Consider the following 22901-nt stretch of genomic DNA (forward strand, 5'->3'; position numbering starts at 1 on the left):
GTATATCAAACATGATATCTTATGTTATATCTTATAAAAATAGAAGATATCTTAAATTTATTTTAATATGATGTCATAAAACATAAGATATCTTAAATATTTTATAAGATTTCTCATAAGATTTATAAGTTATCTTACATATCTTATAAGATATCTCATAAACAATTCTTTTTTAAAATATCTTGTAAAATTTATGATATATCTTATAAAACATGCAAGGCATCTGATATTTTTATGAGATAGCTTATAAAAGTAAATTCATATGATATATTATAAAGTTTACAAGATATCTTATAAAAATTCGTTTTTGAGATATCTTTTAAAATATATAAGATATCTTATTAAGTTTGAGATATCTTAAAAGACACCAGATATATGTTTTATAAGATATCGTATGAAATATATAACATATATTGTTAAGAAATAAATATAAAATATATATCTTTTATCAGATATCCAATTATATAGGATACAATTAAGATATTTCATAAACTTTAGAAGATATCTTGTAAGTTTTATTATAAGATATCTTCTGAAATTTATGAGATATCTTTAAAGAGGAATAAATCTATAAAAAAAAAAAAAAAAAAAAAAAAAAAAAAAACAAACAAAAAAACCGGCATGCCACAGAAGTGTAGTAATAGTATCTAACAATAACATCAATTTAATTGTTTCTGTGACGTTGACCATTTACTTATAATGTGATATATTATTTTGTGCAGTTTATATGAGTCACAATTATACTGTGAGTGGAGGAATCACACATAGGTTTTGTAACCAGTGTTGAAGATAATTTAATTTGTTAAAGATCATTAACACAGAGAAAAAAAAAGTTTGTCCTGTGACTTACCCACTCTTCAAAATCCTAAATCAGGGAGGGTTTTTTTCCCCTAAGTTCTAAAAAATTCTTGATTTCTTAATTCGAGAGGGGACGGAGTTAAAAACTTACTACCAAAGATCAATTTTTTCTTACCTTCTATTTCGTAATTCGGAGAGGAAGGTGGGGGGACTGACATATGTACAAATTCTCCATCGATACATGTTTGCAGTTCTGTCTTTACCCTAACTACCACTATAGATGAAAATGGAAGAAAGCAATCACCCCAATTTCTCTATTTGCATATGTTACAAACAATATTGAATTGTTACCGTTGCCCCACCACCACCCCCCTCCCCAAGACAAAAGAAGAAAAGACACCCCTCATGACACGACAGTAAGATTAAATATCAGTTAAACTGCATTTTATTTATATAATCTAGATCTTTAAATGAATTTAACTTCCTGAACATTTTACTATTTTAATTTATTTTATTACAATCATCGCCGGTAATGACAGTACTTAATTGAATTTTCTACGTAATTGCAATGCATTGATGATGCATGTTTATTATATAGAAAATTACTATAGCTTTGGCAGATATATTTCCGGTTTCCTTCACTGCGGAATTTGATATAGGGCGTACAATGAACCTGCAACTTCTACTGCTTGTTGTTGTCGGTGCTGTCAGTTGCCGAGAGTTGGAAAACTATGTAAACGACACTGGTAAGAAGATTATTGAATTCTTACGTCCATGCAAATTCGAAAATTCTTATGCGTGTTAAGCAAAAGGCCCATAGACCACCATACTGACAAGAAGGTGGGCCACAACACTAATCTGACTTACTTTTGTTCATGGAGAAATGTAAGCATATAGATGTACAATGGCGTGAATGAAATTGAATGTGCACTGCCTGGGGATGCTTGCCTACTAATATTTTGAGTTTATATTATTTTCATTCTTGTAAATAGGGTTATCAGATGTTTCAGTGATTTTACCTGTGTGAATCTAATAAAACATTAGAATGGTACGTGAGCAGGCAGTTAGCAGGATCTAACAAGTGATCAGCATTGTGCATTAACATCATGTACAACCCCAAGGGTTGTGCTGTCCAAAAGTTAGGATGAACGTAGGACGTGTCCTAAATTTAGGAAAGCTTCGAGAACCTGACATAAGATTAAGACGTGTCCCAAGACATACTTAGGACACGTCTTTGTCCTAAGATAGCTTCGTCATCATGCCTGATGGTTCGCAATTTCACAAACTTATCTTTTACTCAAAGATGTTCAATGTCAAGCATGCACTGGTTCGGTTGAAGATCGAAGTCGCAAATGAAAACTGAAGTCACCGGCGAAGATACATAGTCTGTGGTTCACATGGGCTAAAGCTGAATCATATACAGGGTGTTTCAGGGGGGAAATGCAACCATTTCATTGCTTATATTTTCATAAATTTTTGACAGATTTTGAACATCTACATGTCATCTGGAAGAGTATGATTTCAAGAATTATTCATACATATATCAAATCTAGAGCTAAATTGACACTGAAAATAGAAAAAAGTGATTTTTTTTTTTACAAGCAATGCTTAGGATAGCGCTGTAAAACACTTTTGGTTTTGTTATCAATTCCATTCACGGTATACGTCCATTACCTGAGTACAAGTATCTAGATAAGCGTTTAATTTGAGGACTAGGGTACTCGTAATAGTCGTATATGGCTGGGGGTGGCTAATCGGAGTTCTGGTATACTCAGAATCTAATCAGAATAATTCTTACTACAAGAGTATACCATGCTATTCCTTAACTATAAAGCAAAACATAACATTTCAGCAGGCGATTAGAAACCTGATCATGTATTAATTTAAGTCATATCACGACATCTGAAAAAAACATTCAAAAGATTTGTTTTGCTCATTTGTCATTAGTATCATAAAATCCTCCTGTTTCTCACGGAAATATCCTAAACATGTCTATATCTATTAACCTTTGGGGGGAAATATCGGTGCTGTCTCATGCCACGCATTTTTAATCTGCTACTTAGAATAATTTCCTAAATTTCCTAGAATAAGTTCCTTGTACATTTCCCTTAAATATGTTTGTATCATGGCTGTGGAGTATTTCCTATTATAAAACGTGTACAATAACTGGAGATACACCAGTGGGCGGAACCATCATTTGCATATTTTTAAAACAGTGCTGTGTAAATAGATTATTGAACACCACCTGACAATTTCAACACATGTTGAAGTTCAAATTAGAATTCACGGGATCTAGGCTCGCGGCCGTGTCGATATCCATTTTATCATCTCCCAGTTTAATTTCACGAGCTGTGTGATCCTCACATGCTTGTGAGAAAATCTTATCATTGAATAAAAACTGCACACCCAAATCGTGTAAATCGCCAATGTTCATGACACATTCTGCACATCCGCTCTCGCCAACTATCGGGCGATAAATGCGCGATGAGCATGCATGGCGGGAAGAGGAAAATCCCCAAGCGATCACCTGACAAAAACTTTACTTTTCATTGGGGTAATTAAAAAAAGCATGCTATAACCATTGGTCACATAACAAATATCATATTTCTAATTGGTCATGATACAAGTAAGTTATTGAATATTTATTTCGGTGTATCTTGATTTATTTGGACGAAGGGTGGAGACTTGTGCTTCACACTCGTCACCGCCTTTCGTGCAAATAAATCAAGATACACTGAAATAAATACACAATAACTATTACTTATCAAAATAAACAGGTGGTTCTATTCTATCAATTGATACAAAATGTGTAGCTTTTCTGAAACACTTTATACTAATATTAATTTACCTTCAAAGGTAATTTAAATTTACCTTCTAACGTAATTTAAATTTACCTTCAAAGGTAATTTAAGGAATCCAAATCTCTTGAAAGTATTCGACATGGTATAAACGATTACCTTTACAAGGTAATAATGTGTGGAGGCTTGAAAGCAAGATATGCACACTTTAAACTTGCACATTATGAATAAACTTATCTAAATGTTCGTGCTGTTATATCAAATTAATGGTATATATTTTGTATGAACCTGTTGAGACCATGGACAGAAAGTGGAAAGTACTGTTGATGTGTATGTGCATTGTAAATAGGATAAATTTACTATTACGTTGAAACGTTCTACGATTTCACTAAAATGTGCTATTTCGCAATACAAAACATAACTAAAATAAAAAAGGTGGGTTCATCTGTGCACATTATCTTTGTTTGCGGTAAGTTTCCATTAAATCAGCAACGTTTTGCATCCCGTACACAGTAATATCGCGTAGCACTTAAATTCGGAAACATTGCAATATCAGTGTGGTAACTTTATGAATGAGTTGTTCTATTTCACTTTTCAAAACTTAATTATTTTATTAATTTCAATAGGATTTTAGTGGTTAAAAATACAGCCGGTTATGTCCATTATCAACCGCATGTAACCAATTACTTTAATAGTGTAGGAAATCGCTAACACAAATAAATGAGATGTTTTTATTTCCGTACAGTGTAAGTTAACGTCATACTAAACGATCTTAATCACCGTGTACAACCCCACAATTGGGGGTGCGGAATAGTGACCTTAGGGGGTACGGAATTCGAAGCGTGTTTTACTAGATAAGTTGATATATTTAGCTTGATTACAGCTAGAAATAAAACTAGTCTTATATTAACATACGGCGGAACACAGTGATGTCCCCGCTTACTCTTACTCGTTTCCCACCTTGCAGTTCCTGCTAGAAATAGGTGAACACTCCAACAATATTCGGCAACTACACAGAAAGATGTAAATTTGATCGATATTTTGGTGAAATTTTCAATTATACTGCCACTCCACATAATATAACTACCCGGTAATACGCATGGTTTCTGCACATAACGCTGTAGCAGATACTTCCATTATTTCCGAAATTTCACGTCAAATAAACGATGAAAACTTCAATTTCAGTGTGTGCCACTAAGGAGTACAGCTTTCAGTGGAGGTAGGGGGTAATGAACCAATCTCTAAGTTATTGGTTATTAATGAAATATAAATTATTTCTAAAGAATACATGATTTTTTTTTTTACATTCTCTTAAATTACCACACTTAACGTAATTCACCCCTCTAGAATTATAGGTTAAATCTTATATTTGATTGTTCATTCTTCTAATAATGTATTTTAGCAACAAATAAAAATTATAAAATAAGTATGTTGCGGTATTAATGCTGATTATTTTATTCTCGTATCAAAATAATCTCTATTAATTTACGATAGATAGCATGTGTGTTCTTTGTCATACCGGCCGTCATCAATTCATGCTATGAAGCGGAATAAGCTAAAGTACAACTTAAGGTTAGCACAGCCAATCCCTTAATGAGTTATCTAACCTCATTTCCTCTACGCTTCCTTTACCGGCATCAGCGACAAACATCAGCAGCCAAAAAATCGCTAAGAGAATTTTCAGTCTAAATCCTCACAATCATGCCGCCAATTCGCAGAAAAGTGCGAATGCTTTCAAAAAGAAAGACAGCTGAGCAGGGGGTTTCCCCTTTCAGAGACTGGGACCGACCGAGAACTCGGATTTCGCCCCCTAGGCAGCATCACAGTTCACCAAAGCCAGACGCCATTGTCAACGTGGCCGAACCACCAAAGGGGATAACTCATCTAGCGGTGAGTCAATAATTGACATCCCTCAATTAGACTCCGATAATTTTCTTCCTCTTCAGTCCGCCCTCGAAATTGAGGACTACCAACCTCCCTCAACCCCTAGTTATTTTGACCCCTTGTCGGCCCATGTATCCCACAATCTAAAACAAAAAATCTGGCAAGGAAAATGTATTGACATATCTTTGCTGTTAAAATCTGCACGCGAGTTAGATTACCCCGAATCGCAAGGGGAAAGGCCGCATGTGCCTTGTGAAACAGAGGTCCAATGTTTATCTTAACATAGATAGGTGGACATCGGCTTTTTAGCTCACCTGAACCGAAGGTTCAAGTGAGCTTTTCTGATCGCTTTTTGGCCGTCGTCTGTCTGTCTGTCTGTCTGTCCGTCTGTCTGTTAAACTTTTCACATTTTCGACTTCTTCTCCAGAACCACTGGGCCAATTTCAACCAAACATGGCCAAAAGCATCCTTGGGTGAAGGGCTTTCAAGTTTGTTCAAATGAAGGGCCATGTCCCTTTCAAAGGGGAGATAATCACAAAAATGCAAAAATAGGGTGGGGTCATTTAAAAATCTTCTCAAGAACCACTGGGCCAGAAGAGCTGAAATTTACCTGAAAGCTTCCTGACATATTGCAGATTCAAGTTTGTTCAAATCATGGCCCCCGGTGGTAGGATGGGGCCACAAGGGGGGATCAAAGTTTTACATAGACATATATAGAGAAAATCTTTGAAAATCTTCTTCTCAAGAACTAATGAGCCAGAAAAGCTGAAATTTACATGAAAGCTTTCTGACATAGTGCAGATTCAATTTTAAACAAATCATTGCCCCCAGGGGTAGGTTGGGGCCACAATAGGGGATCAAAGTTTTACATGAGAATAAATAGAGAAAATCTTTTAAAATCATCTTCTCAAAAACCAATGAGCCAGAAGAGATGAGATTTACATGAAAGCTTCCTGACATAGTGCAGATTCAAGTTTGTAAAAATCATAGCCTCCATGGGTAGGTTGGGGCCACAATACGGATTAAGGTTTTACATGCAAATATATATGGAAAGTCTTCAGATATGGGCCAAGGTAACTCAGGTGAGCGATGTGGCCCTTAGACCTCTTGTTCTTCATGTCATCACCCTGCAGTTACTAGTAAAATCAAATATAATTGAACTGACAGTCTAAATTAAATTTCAAGCCTGAATATCACAAACAACAAAGTAAATTTTAATCAGTAAAGTTTTCAACTCGTTGATATTCTCATTTACATATATTAAATATTTGAACATGTAGATACAGTGGAATATGTTTTCCGTGACAATGATACAATAAGCGTAGCCCAAAACAATTTCCCATTTTCTTACATGACGTCAGTTTTTTTGAAAACCGATTTTTGAACATCTTGATGATATAAGAACATAACAAATAATTCTCTGATCAGAAATGTTATGTACCCACTGCCTTTTATATACAAGCGACATTTCAAATCAAAGAATGACTACATCGCAAAGAAGGTTTGATATTAATCTCAAATCCAAATGACACTTTCTTAAATTCGTCACACTATGGTTGGTTCATTGCCCCCTAGTGGAACACACTGAAATTGAAGTTTTCATCGTTTATTTGACGTGAAATTTCGGAAATCATGGAAGTGTCTGCTACATCGTTATGTGCAGAAACCATGCGTATTAGGTACATGTATATTATATCGTGTGGCAGTATAATTAAAAATTTCGCCAAATATCAATCAAATGCATCCTTGCGTGTGGTTGCCAAATATTGTTGAAGTCTCCACCTATTTCTAGCACAAACTGCGTGGGAAACGAGTAAGAGTAAGCGGGGACATCACTGTGTTCCGCCGTATGTTAATATAAGACTAGTTTTATTTCTAGCTGTAATCAAGCTAAATATATCAACTTATCTAGTAAAACACGCTTCGAATTCCGTACCCCCTAAGATCACTATTCCGCACCCCCAATTGTGGGGTTGTACACGGTGATTAAGGTCGTTTAGTATGATGTCAATGTACACTGTACGGAAATAGAAACATCTCATTTATTTGTGTTAGCGATTTCCTACAATATTAAAGTAATTGGTTGCATGCGGTTGGTAATGGACATAATCGGCTGTATTTTTAACCACTAAAACAAAACCCTGTTGACATTAATAAAATAATTAAGTTTTGAAAAGTGAAATAGAACAACTCATTCATAAAGTTACGACACTGATATTGCAATGTTACCGAATTTAAGTGCTACGCGATATTAATGTGTACAGGATGCAAAACATTGCTGATTTAATGGAAACTTACCGCAAACCAAGATAATATGCATAGATAAACATATATTTCAGTTAAATTTTGTATTGCGAAATAGCACATTTGAAGGAAATCGTAGAACATTTCAACGTAATAGTAAAATTATCCTATTTACAATGCACATACACATCAACAGTACTTTCCACTTTCTGTCCATGGTCTCAACAGGTTCATACAAAATATATACCATTAATTTGATATAACAGCACGAACATTTAGATAAGTTTATTCATAATGTGCAAGTTTAAAGTGTGCATATCTTGCTTTCAAGCCTCCACACATTATTACCTTGTAAAGGTAATCGTTTATACCATGTCGAATACTTTCAAGAGATTTGGATTCCTTAAATTACCTTTGAAGGTAAATTTATATTAGTATAAGGTGTTTCAGAAAAGCTAAAACCATTTCTTGTGCATGTTAAATATATTTCTAAAGCTTACAATGGACACATTTTATATCAATTGATAGAATAGAACCACATGTTTCTTTTGATAAGATTTATAAAAAATAGTTTCAGTTACTTAATGTAATATATTAAATATATTTTAAAAGATGCAAATTAAGAAAATTTACAACAACACATTTATGAAGTTGTTATATCAACAAATCAAATACCACACACTGTCTTTACATCTATTTGCAGATGTAATCAGAACAATAAACATATTTAAGGGAAATGTACAAGGAACTTATATATACACAAATTATTCTAAGTAGCAGATTAAAAATGCGTGGCATGAGACAGCACCGATATTTTCCCCCAAAGGTTAATAGATATAGAGACATGTTTAGGATATTTCCGTGAGAAACAGGAGGATTTTATGATACTAATGACAAATGAGCAAAACAAATCTTTTGAAACGTTTTTTTTTTTTTTTTCAGATGTCGTGATATGACTTAAATTAATACATGATCAGGTTTCTAATCGCTCGATAAAATGTTATGTTTTGCTTTATGGTTAAGGAATAGCATGGTATACTCTTGTAGTAAGAATTATTCTGATTAGATTCTGAGTATACCAGAACTCCGATTAGCCACCCCCAGCCATATACGACTATTACGAGTACCCTAGTCCTCAAATTAAACACTTATCTAGATACTTGTACTCAAGTAATGGACGTATACCGTAAAAGGAATTGATAACAAAACCAAAAATATATTACAGCGCTATCCTGAGCATTGCTTGTAAAAAAAAAAAAATCACTTTTGTTTTCTATTTTCAGTGTCAATTTAGGGAGCAGCTCTAGATTTGATATATGCATGAATAATTCTTGAAATCATACTCTTTCAGATGACATGTAGATTTTCAAAATCTGTCAAAAATTTATGAAAATATAAGCAATGAAATGGTTGTATATGATTCAGTTTTAGCCCATGTGAACCACAGACTCTAAAACAGCATTATATATCGTAGCCGGCGACTTCAGCTTTTCATTTTCGATCTTCAACTGAACCAATGCATGCTTGACATTGAACATCTTTGAGTAAAAGATAAGTTTGTGAAATTGCGAACCATCAGGCATGATCACGAAGCTATCTTAGGACAAAGACGTGTCCTAAGTATGTCTTAGGACACATCTTAGTCGTAAGTCAGGTTCTCGAAGTATTCCTAAATTTAGGAGACGTCCTAAGTTCACCCTAACTTTAGGACAGCATAACCCTTGTCCTAAGATCATCCCAAGTTTGTGGAAACATGTCGATAGTCATAATATTGAAGCGAAGAGCTCACAGAAATCGTGAAAAGATATTTAAGCACATTGACAACTCGCAAGGTTACTTAATGGTGAATAAGTACAGACTTTTGCGATTATCGTAGCCTCTCGGCGTCATTGGACCGCTATGCCAAGAGTCCTTATGTCACTAGTAGAGGAAGACCTATGAGTGGATGAATGAATATATATATATATATATATATATATATGACATGTTGATATATTTTCCTAATTCGCTCCACTTTTAACATTGATTGTCAAGCCTAATGACAAAACAAAAACAAAAAACGCGTTGTAAATACGTTTGTAGATTAGTGTAGTTGTAGTGCTAGATGTATTTATATGTAGTTTTTTAATGATCATTCCCCATATATAGTCATATGAACTTTGATTCCCTATTGTGGCCCTACCCCTACTCTCGGGGACCACAATTTGAACTAACTTGAATTTACACAGCTTGGGGATGCGTGCATATCAATATGACTAAGCATGGCCCTGCTGTTCTCGAGAAGATTTTTTCCCTATAAATTCCCATTTTAAACTTTGATCTTGTATTGTATCCCCGCCCTATCCCTAAGGCAATGACTTGAACAAATTTGAATCTACACTAAGTCAGGAAGCTTCCACGTCATGTAAATTTCAACTTTTCTGGCCCATTGGTTGTTTACAAGATTTTAAAATGATCCCACCACACTTTTGCATTTTCTTGATTATTTTCCATTTGGAAAGAGCAAGTTTGGTAGAGGCCCAACTATGCATTTAATGAACTTGACGTGCGGTTGCAGAAAGAATTTTTGAAAATTTGTCGATTTTTGGCAGGTTTTGTTCCGTCTATAAGGCTCTAAGAGCCCTGAAATTTACAATCTTCATCTTAATAACAGACGGCCATGACTGATTCGTCATATTGATATGCAAGTATATCTCTAGGTAGTTCAAATTCAAGTTACTTCAGTACCGGGGCCCCAGAAGTAGGTTGGGGCCATAATAGGAGATCAAAATTTTATATGGGTATATATAGTAAATCAATTCAAATAAATTCTTTTCAAGAGTAGCAGGGCAACACAAAATCATATAAAAATGCAAAGACAAGTTTCTTTTTAGTCAAATTGGCTAGGGTGAATCACATTTAACATAATTCATGTATACAGGCGAGAACATCTTTCAAAAAGTATTCTCCTGGGACGCATTTTAGAAAAGAACGTACGACCAACTTTACATACTGGAATTTTCCAGTTTATTGTAAGATCATTCACTCCAAATGCAAAATATTTTATTTTTAAATGTGGAAAATTAGGCCTTAGAAAAGTTTTGATTCATTCATTTAAAGTAATAACTGTGTAATGCAATTTAAGATTTACGACTTTGGCGTAAGTTGTTTTGTAAAACGGGCCCCAGAACATTAAGGCCGTGTTATATGAATTCAAGTCCAGTTATTTCGTGACCCTTTGGGGAAACAATTTCAATTTAGGTTCAAACTTATTCATGGGAATGAAGATTTTTAAAAAGTTTTATAATCACAATAGCAGGGCCAGGTGATGCATGTGAGCGATATGCCCCATGGGCCTCTTGTTTTAGAATTGAAATAGAAATATTTAGGAAAAAAACATTTTGAATTCTTTTTAGGACAACATATTTACTATTTGGCTGTATTGATATTCAATCAGCCTCGTAGTGTAGATTTAACTGTGTTCAAACCATGTATATCTCCCTCTACCAGGCCAAGGATTGGCCACTAACGGGTGTTATAAAAATTGACAGAGGAATTCTTTAAAGCTCATCATACATGTAAGGGAGTATTAGTTTTGAAAAGTGATTCTTTAAAACTCTCATCAACGATATTATTATCATACGATAAAGCAAAACAATATTTAATTAAACATTTATAGGGCGTAAAGATGCAAATCTTTCTGAAATCTGGTTCCATTGGACCAGAGTGGGCCTACAGTAGACTTCCCAAGTATATTATCTGTAAGTTAGAGCCTTTTCTGAATCTTTCTAATGGCAACAAAATGATAACCGTCTTTCAATACAAAATGACACGCATGCGTCCAGAAACATGTAGAGTCAAAGTACTATCCAATGAGCCCATTGTTGGCCCACTATTTGTTTTCCACCTGATTCAGTTGAGCTTTGTAGCCCATGAGTTTTCCCTCTTGATATTTCTATTTTTATCAGTGTATATGTATGATTACTGCGGCAAAAGAGATTGGAATCAGTCAGTAGAATTACCAACGGCAATACTGATCACAGCCAAGAGAAATGCTCACGACAATCCGCCTTCGCTGAACTGCTCACTTTCGATAAAAACACAGACAAACCACAGTATTCAAATCAATGTGGAGAGGTCAAACATTGGGACTGGGACTAACTGTTCCGAGGAGAGGCCTCGACTAGATTTCTGTACAAACGGCACATACAGAGGTATGGAAAGAATTTGTTGTAGGGGTTCTTGATGTTGTTAATATTTTCACGAGAGTAACTTTATCTAAAGAGAAATGTAAGGTAGATTGTAGCTATCATGTGATTTCGCAATATTATGGGTTCAAAATAGAAAAAACCCTATTAATTTCCATTTGATATAGTTTGATTTAATCAACAACTAAAACATTGTGATGTCAGACTTACATAAACAGAAATGTATGTCAACATCAGAAAATTGAACATTTTGGTAAAGCACTTAGTTCTAACGTAAAACTTTACTTTGATGAAATATTAAACTTTGTTTTAATTTCATTGATGATAGTTATAGTTACATACAAAACTATCATAAGAGCACATTTTACAACAAAATAAAGTTGCTTTAAGATTTTATCACAAGTCTTTATACTAATATTTATTGACTAAAAATTCAAAAATGTTTTTCCAAAGTAATATAATTCAAGGTCGAAAATGTTTTGCTGTATATAATGCATTTGTTTACCATTCGGTAAACGTAGATCGGGACTCTGGAATGCGAGAGCTTGTTCTGCGTATGGTAAGTTTTATACGTCCCGTATTATGTTATGGCGCTGTCCGTGCGTCTGTCCGGCTTGTTGTCCGTCCGTCTCGGTTAATGTTTTCAGGACTTTTTACCGTAACGGATGCATGTAAAACTTTAAAATTTGGTCACAATATATCCCTCAAGAATTGTAAGAGTGAGTTTGCATTTTGGCTGGATTGGTTCATCCTTGACCTACTTTAGGGCTATAAGTAGGTCAAACAGTTTTTCGTACTTTTTTCATTATAGACACAGATATTGCCCTGAAATTTACACATAAGCTTTCTTTTAGAAAAATACAAGTTCAGTTTGCATTTCAGCTAGATTGGTCCGTCCGTCTGTGACCTACATTAAGACTAAAAATAGGTCAAACAGTTTTCCGGGCTTTTTTCATTATGGATACAGGTATTACCCTGAAATTAGTCAAAGGCTTCCTCTCGGGAATACAAGTTCAGTTTGCATTTCAGCTGGATTGGTCCATTATTGACCTAGTTGGCCGGGTTGCACGAAGTGCAAATCCGGTCTATAGTATGGTGAAGTGCGGGCGGGCGGGCGGTTGGGGAAATTTTGTGAAATCAACTCCTCCTACAGTTTTTTATGTACAACCTTGAAACTTTGCAGAAAGTAAGTATATATATTGAAGTTATGCACTAGGTTTTTTGAAGTCTGACCTTTGTCGAATATGGGCGCTACAGCAAAAAGTTGTTACTAAAAATAGAGTTCAACTTGAAAAAGGTAAATGAGATTATCTTTTGTGGTTAAATTAGTTGCACTACCTCTGAGAAAAATTCAATTATATATGAATGTCAAATTTCCTGGGCATGAGTTGTAAATTTGCAATATAAATAGAGAAATTCTGTTTCTTTATCATATAATCATATACAATTCAAGCACCTGAAGTTATTGTTCATTTTAGTTATTATTACTTAATATTACATATATCAGCAGTGCTCCAAGTTGCGAGTAAAACGGTCGCATTTGCGACCAGAAAATCAATTTTGCGACTAGAGATTATAATTAAGTCGCATTTTCGCGAGTGAAGAAAATTTGGGCAACCAGTAAAATTTTAGAATCGGGATCGGAAGTCTGAATAAATATTTTTAGTCTTGGTCAAAACAATCAAGATGGCGGGAAAACGAGGTTTAGAGCACTTTGGATTTATCAATAGTAAAAAACAGAAGCCTCAGCCTTGTACATGTAACAAAGAAATTCAAGAATCACACGGGGAAAGTTCTGCATCAAAAGATGGCGTAGCAATGTCTAAAGAGAAATGCAAAAGTAAAGGAAGAACCCCAGTCCTGAAATGGCGGAGGAAATTTTCGTGATGGCAAAATGTTTTGCAGAATTTGTGAGGCCAATAAGCCAGCAACGTCCACAATTTCTAGACATCCATTGTCCTATTTCGCCACGACCGAGTGTACATCTTTCAAACGTGGAAATGTGACTATTCACGGTAACAGTAAGAGACATGTCGTTGTCCGTGACTGCATTATTAGCAGTAAGTCGAGCGGGGCAACAGATAACTACCACCAAATAAATCCCTACCCAAATTATTTACTCTAAATATTGCAACCCGGCCAATTGAGTCTTTGACCCATTTTTTGTGTGGAAAAAATAGGTCAAACAGTTTTCCGGGCTTTTTTCATTACGGATACAGAGTCAAAGGCTTCCTCCCAGAGGACGACAAGTGCAGTTAACATTTCAGGCGGATTGGCGCACTATGACCTACAGTACTTTAGGGGTAGAAGTAGTTCAAACAGTTTTCCAGATTTTTTGGGTATGATCACAGGTATTGCTTTGAAATTGAGTCACAACCTCCCTTTTAGAGAAATACATAATCAGTTCACATTTCAACTTAATTGGTGCACCATGACCTACTTTAGCGCTAAAAGTAAATCAAATGGTTTCCTGGACTTTTTATCATCAGATAGATAATGCACCGATATTTTGTCACAACCTCACTCTCAGAGAATTACATAATCAGTTCACATGTCAGATAGATTGGTGAACCTTAAGGCTTTTCTATTCAGAATGTGTGTTGTGTCAATTCAGAATGCATAATATGATTCCAGCACAGGCACTTGTTTCATACTTGAGTCCCCCCTCCTTAATAATACCACAAGGTACCTAACTAGATTTCGGACACCTCTCGCTTCAAGTCTCATTTTACGATTAGTTCGCTATTCATCCTCACTTTTGTGATATAAGTCGCTTTAATAGGCATTGTCCTTGCTGGTATATCGTTTTCAGCACCTTACACGAAGCCCCATGTCTGTAAACTACATGTTTATTCATCGATTCCTACCGTTTAACATTTTCAGACGATCCATCTACTACAACAACTTCCGGTCGTAAGATCAAAGTATTAGAACGTAATTTGATTGGTTACTAAGTAAACTCACAAACTGGAAGGTAAACGTCATGTCGTTGACAACAACGCAACAGCTGATTTTCGACAAGGCGAAGAATGGCCATTCTATACTGGTTTTGAGGCAGAGCGATACCGGTAAAAGTCATTTTAGTAAAAGAAATCGCTCGAGCGTTGATTCACGATGGAAAAACCGTGTCCATAACAGCAACAACTTAGTCATATCTCATTAGCAGATTTATGGGGAGGGGCCGCAGCTTGCCCCCCCCCCCCGCCCTAAGATTTTCTAATTGAAGGTAAACCGTGGTCTCTTGTTTAGAATAATGTAAACGACAATAGAAACACTAATCTCTTCCACTCTCGGAGAAATAAATGACAAAATCTTTTGATTCATTGATTATTTACTTTTATTGGGAGAACTTACATTTTTTTTTCCAAAAACCCTAAACATTTGCGTCATTTGAATTGATTAATTTCACCTTATCAAGGCAGATAGAAAATGGTAGAAATGACTACATACATTTAGGGAACATTTTTCAAGCCCTATAAAATCTGTAAAATTCAGGAACTTCCGGGGGCTTCGCTCCCTGGGCCCCCCACCAGGGTTTCGCACTGGACTGCCCACTGTGGGGTATTAAGGCGTCCCCAAAAACCCCTGTATCATGAAGTTGCGCCCCCTAACCGTGATTCATGGATCCGCCCCTGCATCTTACAACATGCATACAAGGGAGCATATATTCCATTAAGCTACGGTACCTACTAATGGCAAAGATTGAAAATTAAGATTTTCACATAGCAGAAGAAAAATAGAAATGAAACTTAATTTGTATTAATATTATAGTATTGAAATTGATTTTGTGTGTGTGTAGGGGGGTGGGTGGGGCTTTAATCAAGCGATCAGAGATTGAGACCTTTCACAAGCAAAGGAAAGAAAGAGGAGAAAAAAGGATAATCATTCAATTCATATAAAAGGGAATGGACCCCCAACCCCCTTCCCGTGACATGCAACAGGCAAGTGTTTACCACTCCACCACCCAGCTAGAAATTCACGTATATACATAGCTTATATAAGCAAACTATATTACAGTTTTTAAACAATTCTTAAATGGCTTACCAAAAGGCTAACGGATAACAATCCACAGGTATCAGAATTTTAATCAGTAAATAAATATAAAGAAAACAAACCTATATACATATATGTTAAAAAACTATAAATATATTATATATATTGGGGTTTATCTAATATGGATAAACCGGTTTATTTCGTGCAGCTTTATCTTGATTAAATTTCAAATCCATCGGGTTCGTCGTACGAAATTCCTATTTTCATTTCTGCGCGCATGCCATAGATTACTCCTTTTCATTTCCAATCTCTACCCAGAGTTATCGTTCCTTACATTCACAAATACCTCTGTCAACGTCTCAAAATAAGCAAGGTTATTCCACATGTAAATCCACTTTTTCTACGGCTAATAAAACTAAGAACTACTTTATGAAATATCGGGAAAATGTAGGACAAGCAACTATTTCGGACAAGTAACTATTTGTAGTTTTTCCCCATTACTATGCTTTCTTCATATACCTATGTATAAAATCATGTATAGGCCTGGTGCAATAGAACAACCCAATATCCGCGTTTCAACCCAGATCAATGCTTCTTGTGTCACAAAAAGACTTGACATCTGCTCAGTATTTATTCATTTACGTATATTTTTGTAACTGAAGTCGAAACCATACTTTATTTGAGCATACGTGCCATTTTACAAAAATCTTGTAAAACTCTCGAGACGTTGACAGAGGTATTTGTGAATGTAAGGAACGATAACTCTGGGTAGAGATTGTTTCGTTTCGTCATTCGAGCAGAGCAGACGCTAAAACCTTTTTATCAATATTCAATCGATTGCCATCGCCTAATTTAGTATCAGTGAAATTTAAATATGCTTCGCGCATCAAGAGCATCGAAGTCGAAGAGTCCCTATGCCGGGAGGAGGATAGCAAATTCCGCACCTAGGCCAAAAAAACAGCGAGTAACCGCAGCGAGTCAACCTCGTGTGGAGCCAGAATGCGCCATCTTGGAGCAATCGACGTCTGGATCTTTAGAACCTGAGCAACCTATTGTAACTCAGATGCAGAGGGCAGCTATTGCAATACCTTTACATGCAATTCACGAGCAACCTGTTGCTGTGGAAAATGGTCCATCTCTAAATAATCAAGGTACGGTTCATTTTGACCCTCTCAATGATTTGCCTAAACCATTTATTAGTGCAGTGGCACCACTAGCAGTACATTTGCCTCAAAATATTAAAGGCAAAATTTGCAATAATCAGTTTTGTAATTTCGGTACCCTCCTTTTTCATGACCCAACTTCAACTCAACAAAATCAGGTTGTGTTTGAAGATGGAGTATTTCAGGTTAAACCTAAGCAGAAGGAGCAGAAAATCTCAAATTTGTCCCAATGGCTAGATGCATTTGCAATTGTTGCATCAGTTTATATGGTCAGACATCCAACAGACGCAATCCCTTTGTTTAGATATTTGGCATTGATAAAGAGGGAAGCTGAAAAAATCAAAGGCAACTGGTTGGATTACGATATTCAATTTCGACTCAAAAAATCTCGTTGAGTTGGTTATCCATGGATGCAGAGTTGTGGATGATTTACATGCAACCATCAACTGCATATACTAATATTGTATCACATCAGAAGTCATTACAGCCCCGCAATAAATGCTACAGTTATAATTATCAGGGTATCTGCAACAAGCCAAATTGTAATTATTTGCATAGTTGTCTTAAATGCAATAATTTCCACCCATTAGTTAAATGTTACAAGGCTAATGCAACTGCTGTGTCAGATCAACCATCATCTCAATCTAATTCTAACAATCGTTCGCATCTTCATTCCAGGAACCAGCATTCCCAGTATTCAAAAGGCCGGTCACAATTCAATTCTGCCAACACCTCATTGTTAAGATTTGTGGGATTTGGGTCATTCACCTATCAATTCACAATATTTGGATAAATTGTTATCAACATACCCAAATGTCCAAGATGCTAATTGTTTATCTGTGGGTTTCAAGTCGGGATTTTCTTTGAATTTTAATGGTCCCAGGAGAAGGGTGTAATATAATAATAGTAGGGGTCTATAGTACTATATCACTATCTTAAGGGGTGATACAGTATAGAACCCTACTATTACTATTACGGACAAAATTACCGGTTCCTGAGATTATACATACTTGAACATAAAACATACTCGTACGTGTACAAATATGAATGAATGGGACCAATCTGATTAAAACCAGATCTTCAATCCGCTTCTCTATTGGCCATGTCGCGTTGAAGATTATCATTATTCATTGTGGGGGCAACAATATTGGTCAGGCACACAATACGATAAGAGACCTTCAAAAATATTTTAAGTCAACTTTGGCTAATATTGCTAACTTACTCCCCAAAACTTTTATTATTTGGTTTCACATTTTGCCTCGAAATAATTGGGTTAATTGGGTTAACTGCCTTGCGAACTCGGAAGGTCAAAAGTGTAGACGTAGGATTAATGGTGCATGTGCAACATTTGTCATCATTAAGTTTCGGGGACACGGTGCATCAATCAGTTATCCAGATATAAAGGTTCAACACAAGGCATTGTTTAGAAAAGATGGAGTACATTTGTGTGATTTGGGCAACAGCATTTTTATCAATACTTTAAGGAATGCCCTGGATCATTTCATCCGTTGTAGTTTTGTTTCACCAACATTTCCTTAATGCTTGTCATGAGCCAATGTTGTGTTTGTGTATGCAATTTGCATTTCATGTAATACACGTATACAGTTTCATAGGGCGCGATTTGCGCCTTTTAGTAACTTAGTTATGGGGTGCAATTGGTACCTGATTTCGGCACAATTGGTGCTTTTTGATATGCAATTAGCATTTTCTCTTTTAATATGCTGTTTCATAGGGCGCGATTTGCGTCTTTTCTGCAATTTTGAAAGTCGTGCGGTACAATTTGTACCTAATATCGGCACAATTGGTGTGCCTTGGATTGTTATTTTGGGCAACAAAATTGCCCCTCAATTTCTGTGGCGGATGGGTCGTGCGACTCTGTCCCATGACCCATTTGGCATAATTTTGCATAGAATGCATGCTGTCTCCGGGGGTACTGTTTTTTCCAGGCTCCCTTGGATCAAGATGGTGTTTCTATATTGCTTAATATCTATATTCATTTATCTTATGCTGCCATATTATCATCATCGGCTCATACATTGTATTATATTTGTACTTTCTCCAATGTATCATTAAATGGCCATGACAAGCACGCCAAATGGAGTTTGTGTTTGACTGGATGGTATTTAGAAACAAAATGTCCCCCTTTTTAGAGGGTTTTCTGGTCAAGTTTGTGTCTGTTGTCCATATCAAGGCAGTAACGAAATAATGGGGTTTATCTAATAAGGATAAACCGGGTTATTTCGTGCAGCTTAATCTTGATTAAATTTCAAATCCATCGGGTTCGTCGTACGAAATTCCTATTTTCATTTCTGCGCGCATCTCATAGATTACTCCTTTTTATTTCGTCATTCGAGCAGAGCAGACGCTAAAACTTTTTAAACCCACCCTCCCCCTTCCCCTCAATTTTCATGTCCCTTAGTATCTCTGTCAATTTGTTCTTCGGTTGTCGTTTCCGGTTTGTTAATTTCTCGTTTCAGCGTCATGGCGTGGATCAATACAGACTGAGGTTCATTGACTGTCGATGTGCATTGCAGACTTTCAAAGTTCCTGTCCGGAGTGATTGTTGACTGTTAGGCATAATTTTGCATAGAATGCTGTCTCCGGGGGTACTGTTTTTTCCAGGCTCCCTTGGATCAAGATGGTGTTTCTATATTGCTTAATATCTATATTCATTTATCTTATGCTGCCATATTATCATCATCGGCTCATACATTGTATTATATTTGTACTTTCTCCAATGTATCATTAAATGGCCATGACAAGCACGCCAAATGGAGTTTGTGTTTGACTGGATGGTATTTAGAAACAAAATGTCCCCCTTTTTAGAGGGTTTTCTGGTCAAGTTTGTGTCTGTTGTCCATGTCAAGGCAGTAACGAAATATATATATATATATATTAATACTCGATCTGAGTCCGATTTTTAAAAAAATAAATTCGCCGAAACAAATCATTCTCGTATACGGTTAAGCTCAGAAATGATTTTCCTTCTCATCCGTCGCTTCAAAGGTCTAAAACCGAGGTCCCGTGTCACAGCAAGTGTGGCACGATAAAGATCCCTCCCTGCTCAAAAGCCATAAGTGCTGAGCATAGGCCTAAATTTTGCAGCCCTTCACCGGCAGTGGTGACGTCTCCATATGAGAGAAATATTATCGTTAAACAATATTCAATCAATCAATCAAAGGTCTAAACTCCCTCGCAATAATCCAACAACGGACATTTCTTTAAAATCGATATTTTGAACATTCCCACCAACAAGGTCGGACTACTATGTCGTGAAGTCATGAAATTGAAGTTTAAACGAAAGTCTTTTTTAAAGCGCTAAGCGTAGCTTAAGCGCTTATTGCCGCCAGTTGGATTTTGCTTTCGTCATCATGTTTCCGGTTTATCGCCACCTATAGGCGAATTTATGCATCGCTGTAGTCAAGTCGTGTTTAAAGTAGTCGTAATTTTGCAACCGATCTAGCACGGGGATAACATTCATATCTGCAGTTGCATTTTTTTCCCGGAAATACAGTTCGTTGAACAGTGAATAGAATATGTATAAAAAGGGTGATATTTTTGTCCTCATTCTTGGGGAAAGTGAGACACAGATGCAGGTCACTCTTCAGTTAAAATTCCCATTTAAATCTGCATCTGTAATAATTAAAGTGATTCAAAATCTAAAATTGAATAAGAATATGTATATGAAACCGTTTTAGCTAGGGTGTCTTTGCATTGTTACCTTCGCATGGCGCTTAGGGGCCAGGAAAATCAATTTGCATGGTGCAATCTATAATTAGAAGCCACGCTATACACGAATCAGGAGGGTTTTCCACGTGTGTTTTGGCTGCTGTTCCGACTCAGTAAAATTTTTGTCAGACGCAGCAAAAATGTGTGCAACACAGTAAAAAATTAACTGATCCGCGTCCATTGTGAACGAGAAAGAGTTTGTGCACGATTATGCTTTGACAGCGAAGGACAGAGATCGGTGTCTCAGAAGGATGATATTGCGTAACTGCTTACACCTTCCCCGATCATATATGTAAGTCGGTCATGCAGAAATTTAGAGGATGCAACGGTGTAACTTAAGCTGACTTTATTATTTCTAAACGACCAAGATATTCTTCAGAATCATCGTCAACACAATCAAATTTGATTTCGTGATTTAGTTTCAAAAATGAGACTAAAAATAATAGTCTTGGGGCAAGGAAAAGATAAAAGGTACATTAACCTATGACTTTTCAACACTATACACGACCATTCCTCACGATAAATTAAAGACTAGACTTTTTGACATCATAGACAGTTGCTTCTTCAACAAAAACGGAAAACGGAAATATCCATATCTAGTGATCAGTCATTCAAAAACTTACTTTGTTAAACACCACTCTGATTCCACGCACAAGTACTCTGAAGTTGAAATAAAAAATATGCTAGAGTTCCTCATTGACAATATCTTCGTGGTCTTTGGTGATCAGGTCTTCCAACAGTCTGTTGGAATTCCCATGGGCACGAATTGTGCTCCTTTGTTAGCTGACCTGTTTTTATATTCATATGAAGCAGAATTTATTCAAAAACTTCTACGTGAGAAGAAAAAATCTCTCGCTGTGACCTTCAATTCGACTTTTAGATATATCGATGACGTTTTGTCTATTAACAATGATAGCTTTCATTCATATGTCGATTTGATATATCCCTGTGAGCTCGAAATAAAGGACACCACAGAGTCGTCCACTTCTGCTTCATACTTAGATATTTTATTAAAAGTAGACATTAACGGCAAACTAACAACTCAACTGTATGACAAACGGGATGATTTCAGCTTCTCCATCGTCAACTTCCCACATTTATGTAGCAATATTCCATTATCACCTGCATATGGTGTTTATATATCTCAACTGATTCGATATGCAAGAGCTTGTTCTGGGTATAGTCAGTTTTTAAATCGAGGTAAGCTACTGACAAACAAGTTTATGGTACAGGGATTTCAACAGTCTCGATTGAAGTCAACATTTCGCAAATTCTATGGTCGTTATAACGATCTAGTTCGTCAATACAACCTCGCATTGGGTCAAATGCTGTCTGACGTGTTTCATACCGATTGTTAAGCCGTTCTTGGCACACTGATGTTGACTGCGGATAACTCCGTTTACCTGATCAGGATATGGGGCTCACGGCGGGTGTGACCGGTCAACAGGGGATGCTTACTCCTCCTAGGCACCTGATCCCACCTCTGGTGTGTCCAGGGGTCCGTGTTTGCCCAACTATCTATTTTGTATTGCTTGTAGGAGTTATGAGATTGATCACTGTTCGTTATCTTCACCTTGCATTATATTATATTATATCATATTATATTATGGAAGACAATACCCCGGTTTCAAGTATTCAAAACACCGCGTGGAATTTTACGAGAGCTGTATACTGAAATGCATATGTTTAGAACAAGTGTTAGATAAACATTGCCATTGTGTCAAGCATGAATGTGAAATGGTTTGCGGTCTACAGCACGCTACATACAACGAAAAGTAATCGTGTTTTCAATTTCTTTGTACTTCAAACAAATAATTGACAATGTCATGAATATGCTACATGTATTTCCGAACGTAAAAATGATGAAGAAGGAGGAGGGGCATGGATGTACTGTCGTTGTTCCCTGTCCCCACATTTTGTTTTCGCTGAACGATTTTTTCATATAAAAAAGATGCATTTAGTTTTTTGGTGAGATGCCTCTTCATTATTTCTAACAGCGGTTTGAACATTACCGTTTGAAAATTACTTTTGTAACTTTTCAGTGCCTAGTTTGGGATTCTCATTTAGCTACATTTACATGTTGTAAATTTTGCATATTTATTGCG

General features: G+C 36.1%; 1 protein-coding gene across 1 annotated transcript in view; it reads left to right on the forward strand.

Moving 5' to 3' along the window:
- The first annotated feature begins 1452 nt into the window (after positions 1–1452).
- Positions 1453–22901, forward strand: part of LOC125668766 (uncharacterized) — a 56550-nt gene continuing 35101 nt past the window's right edge. Inside the window, exons 1-2 of the mRNA XM_048903179.2 lie at positions 1453–1544; positions 11672–11917. Of these exons, the coding sequence (XP_048759136.1) occupies positions 1466–1544; positions 11672–11917 (325 nt within the window). The 5' untranslated portion in view covers positions 1453–1465. The remainder of the gene's footprint in view (positions 1545–11671; positions 11918–22901) is intronic.

This window comes from Ostrea edulis, chromosome 1 (assembly GCF_947568905.1).
Source record: "Ostrea edulis chromosome 1, xbOstEdul1.1, whole genome shotgun sequence".
In the NCBI taxonomy this organism is placed as follows: Eukaryota; Metazoa; Mollusca; class Bivalvia; order Ostreida; family Ostreidae; genus Ostrea; species Ostrea edulis.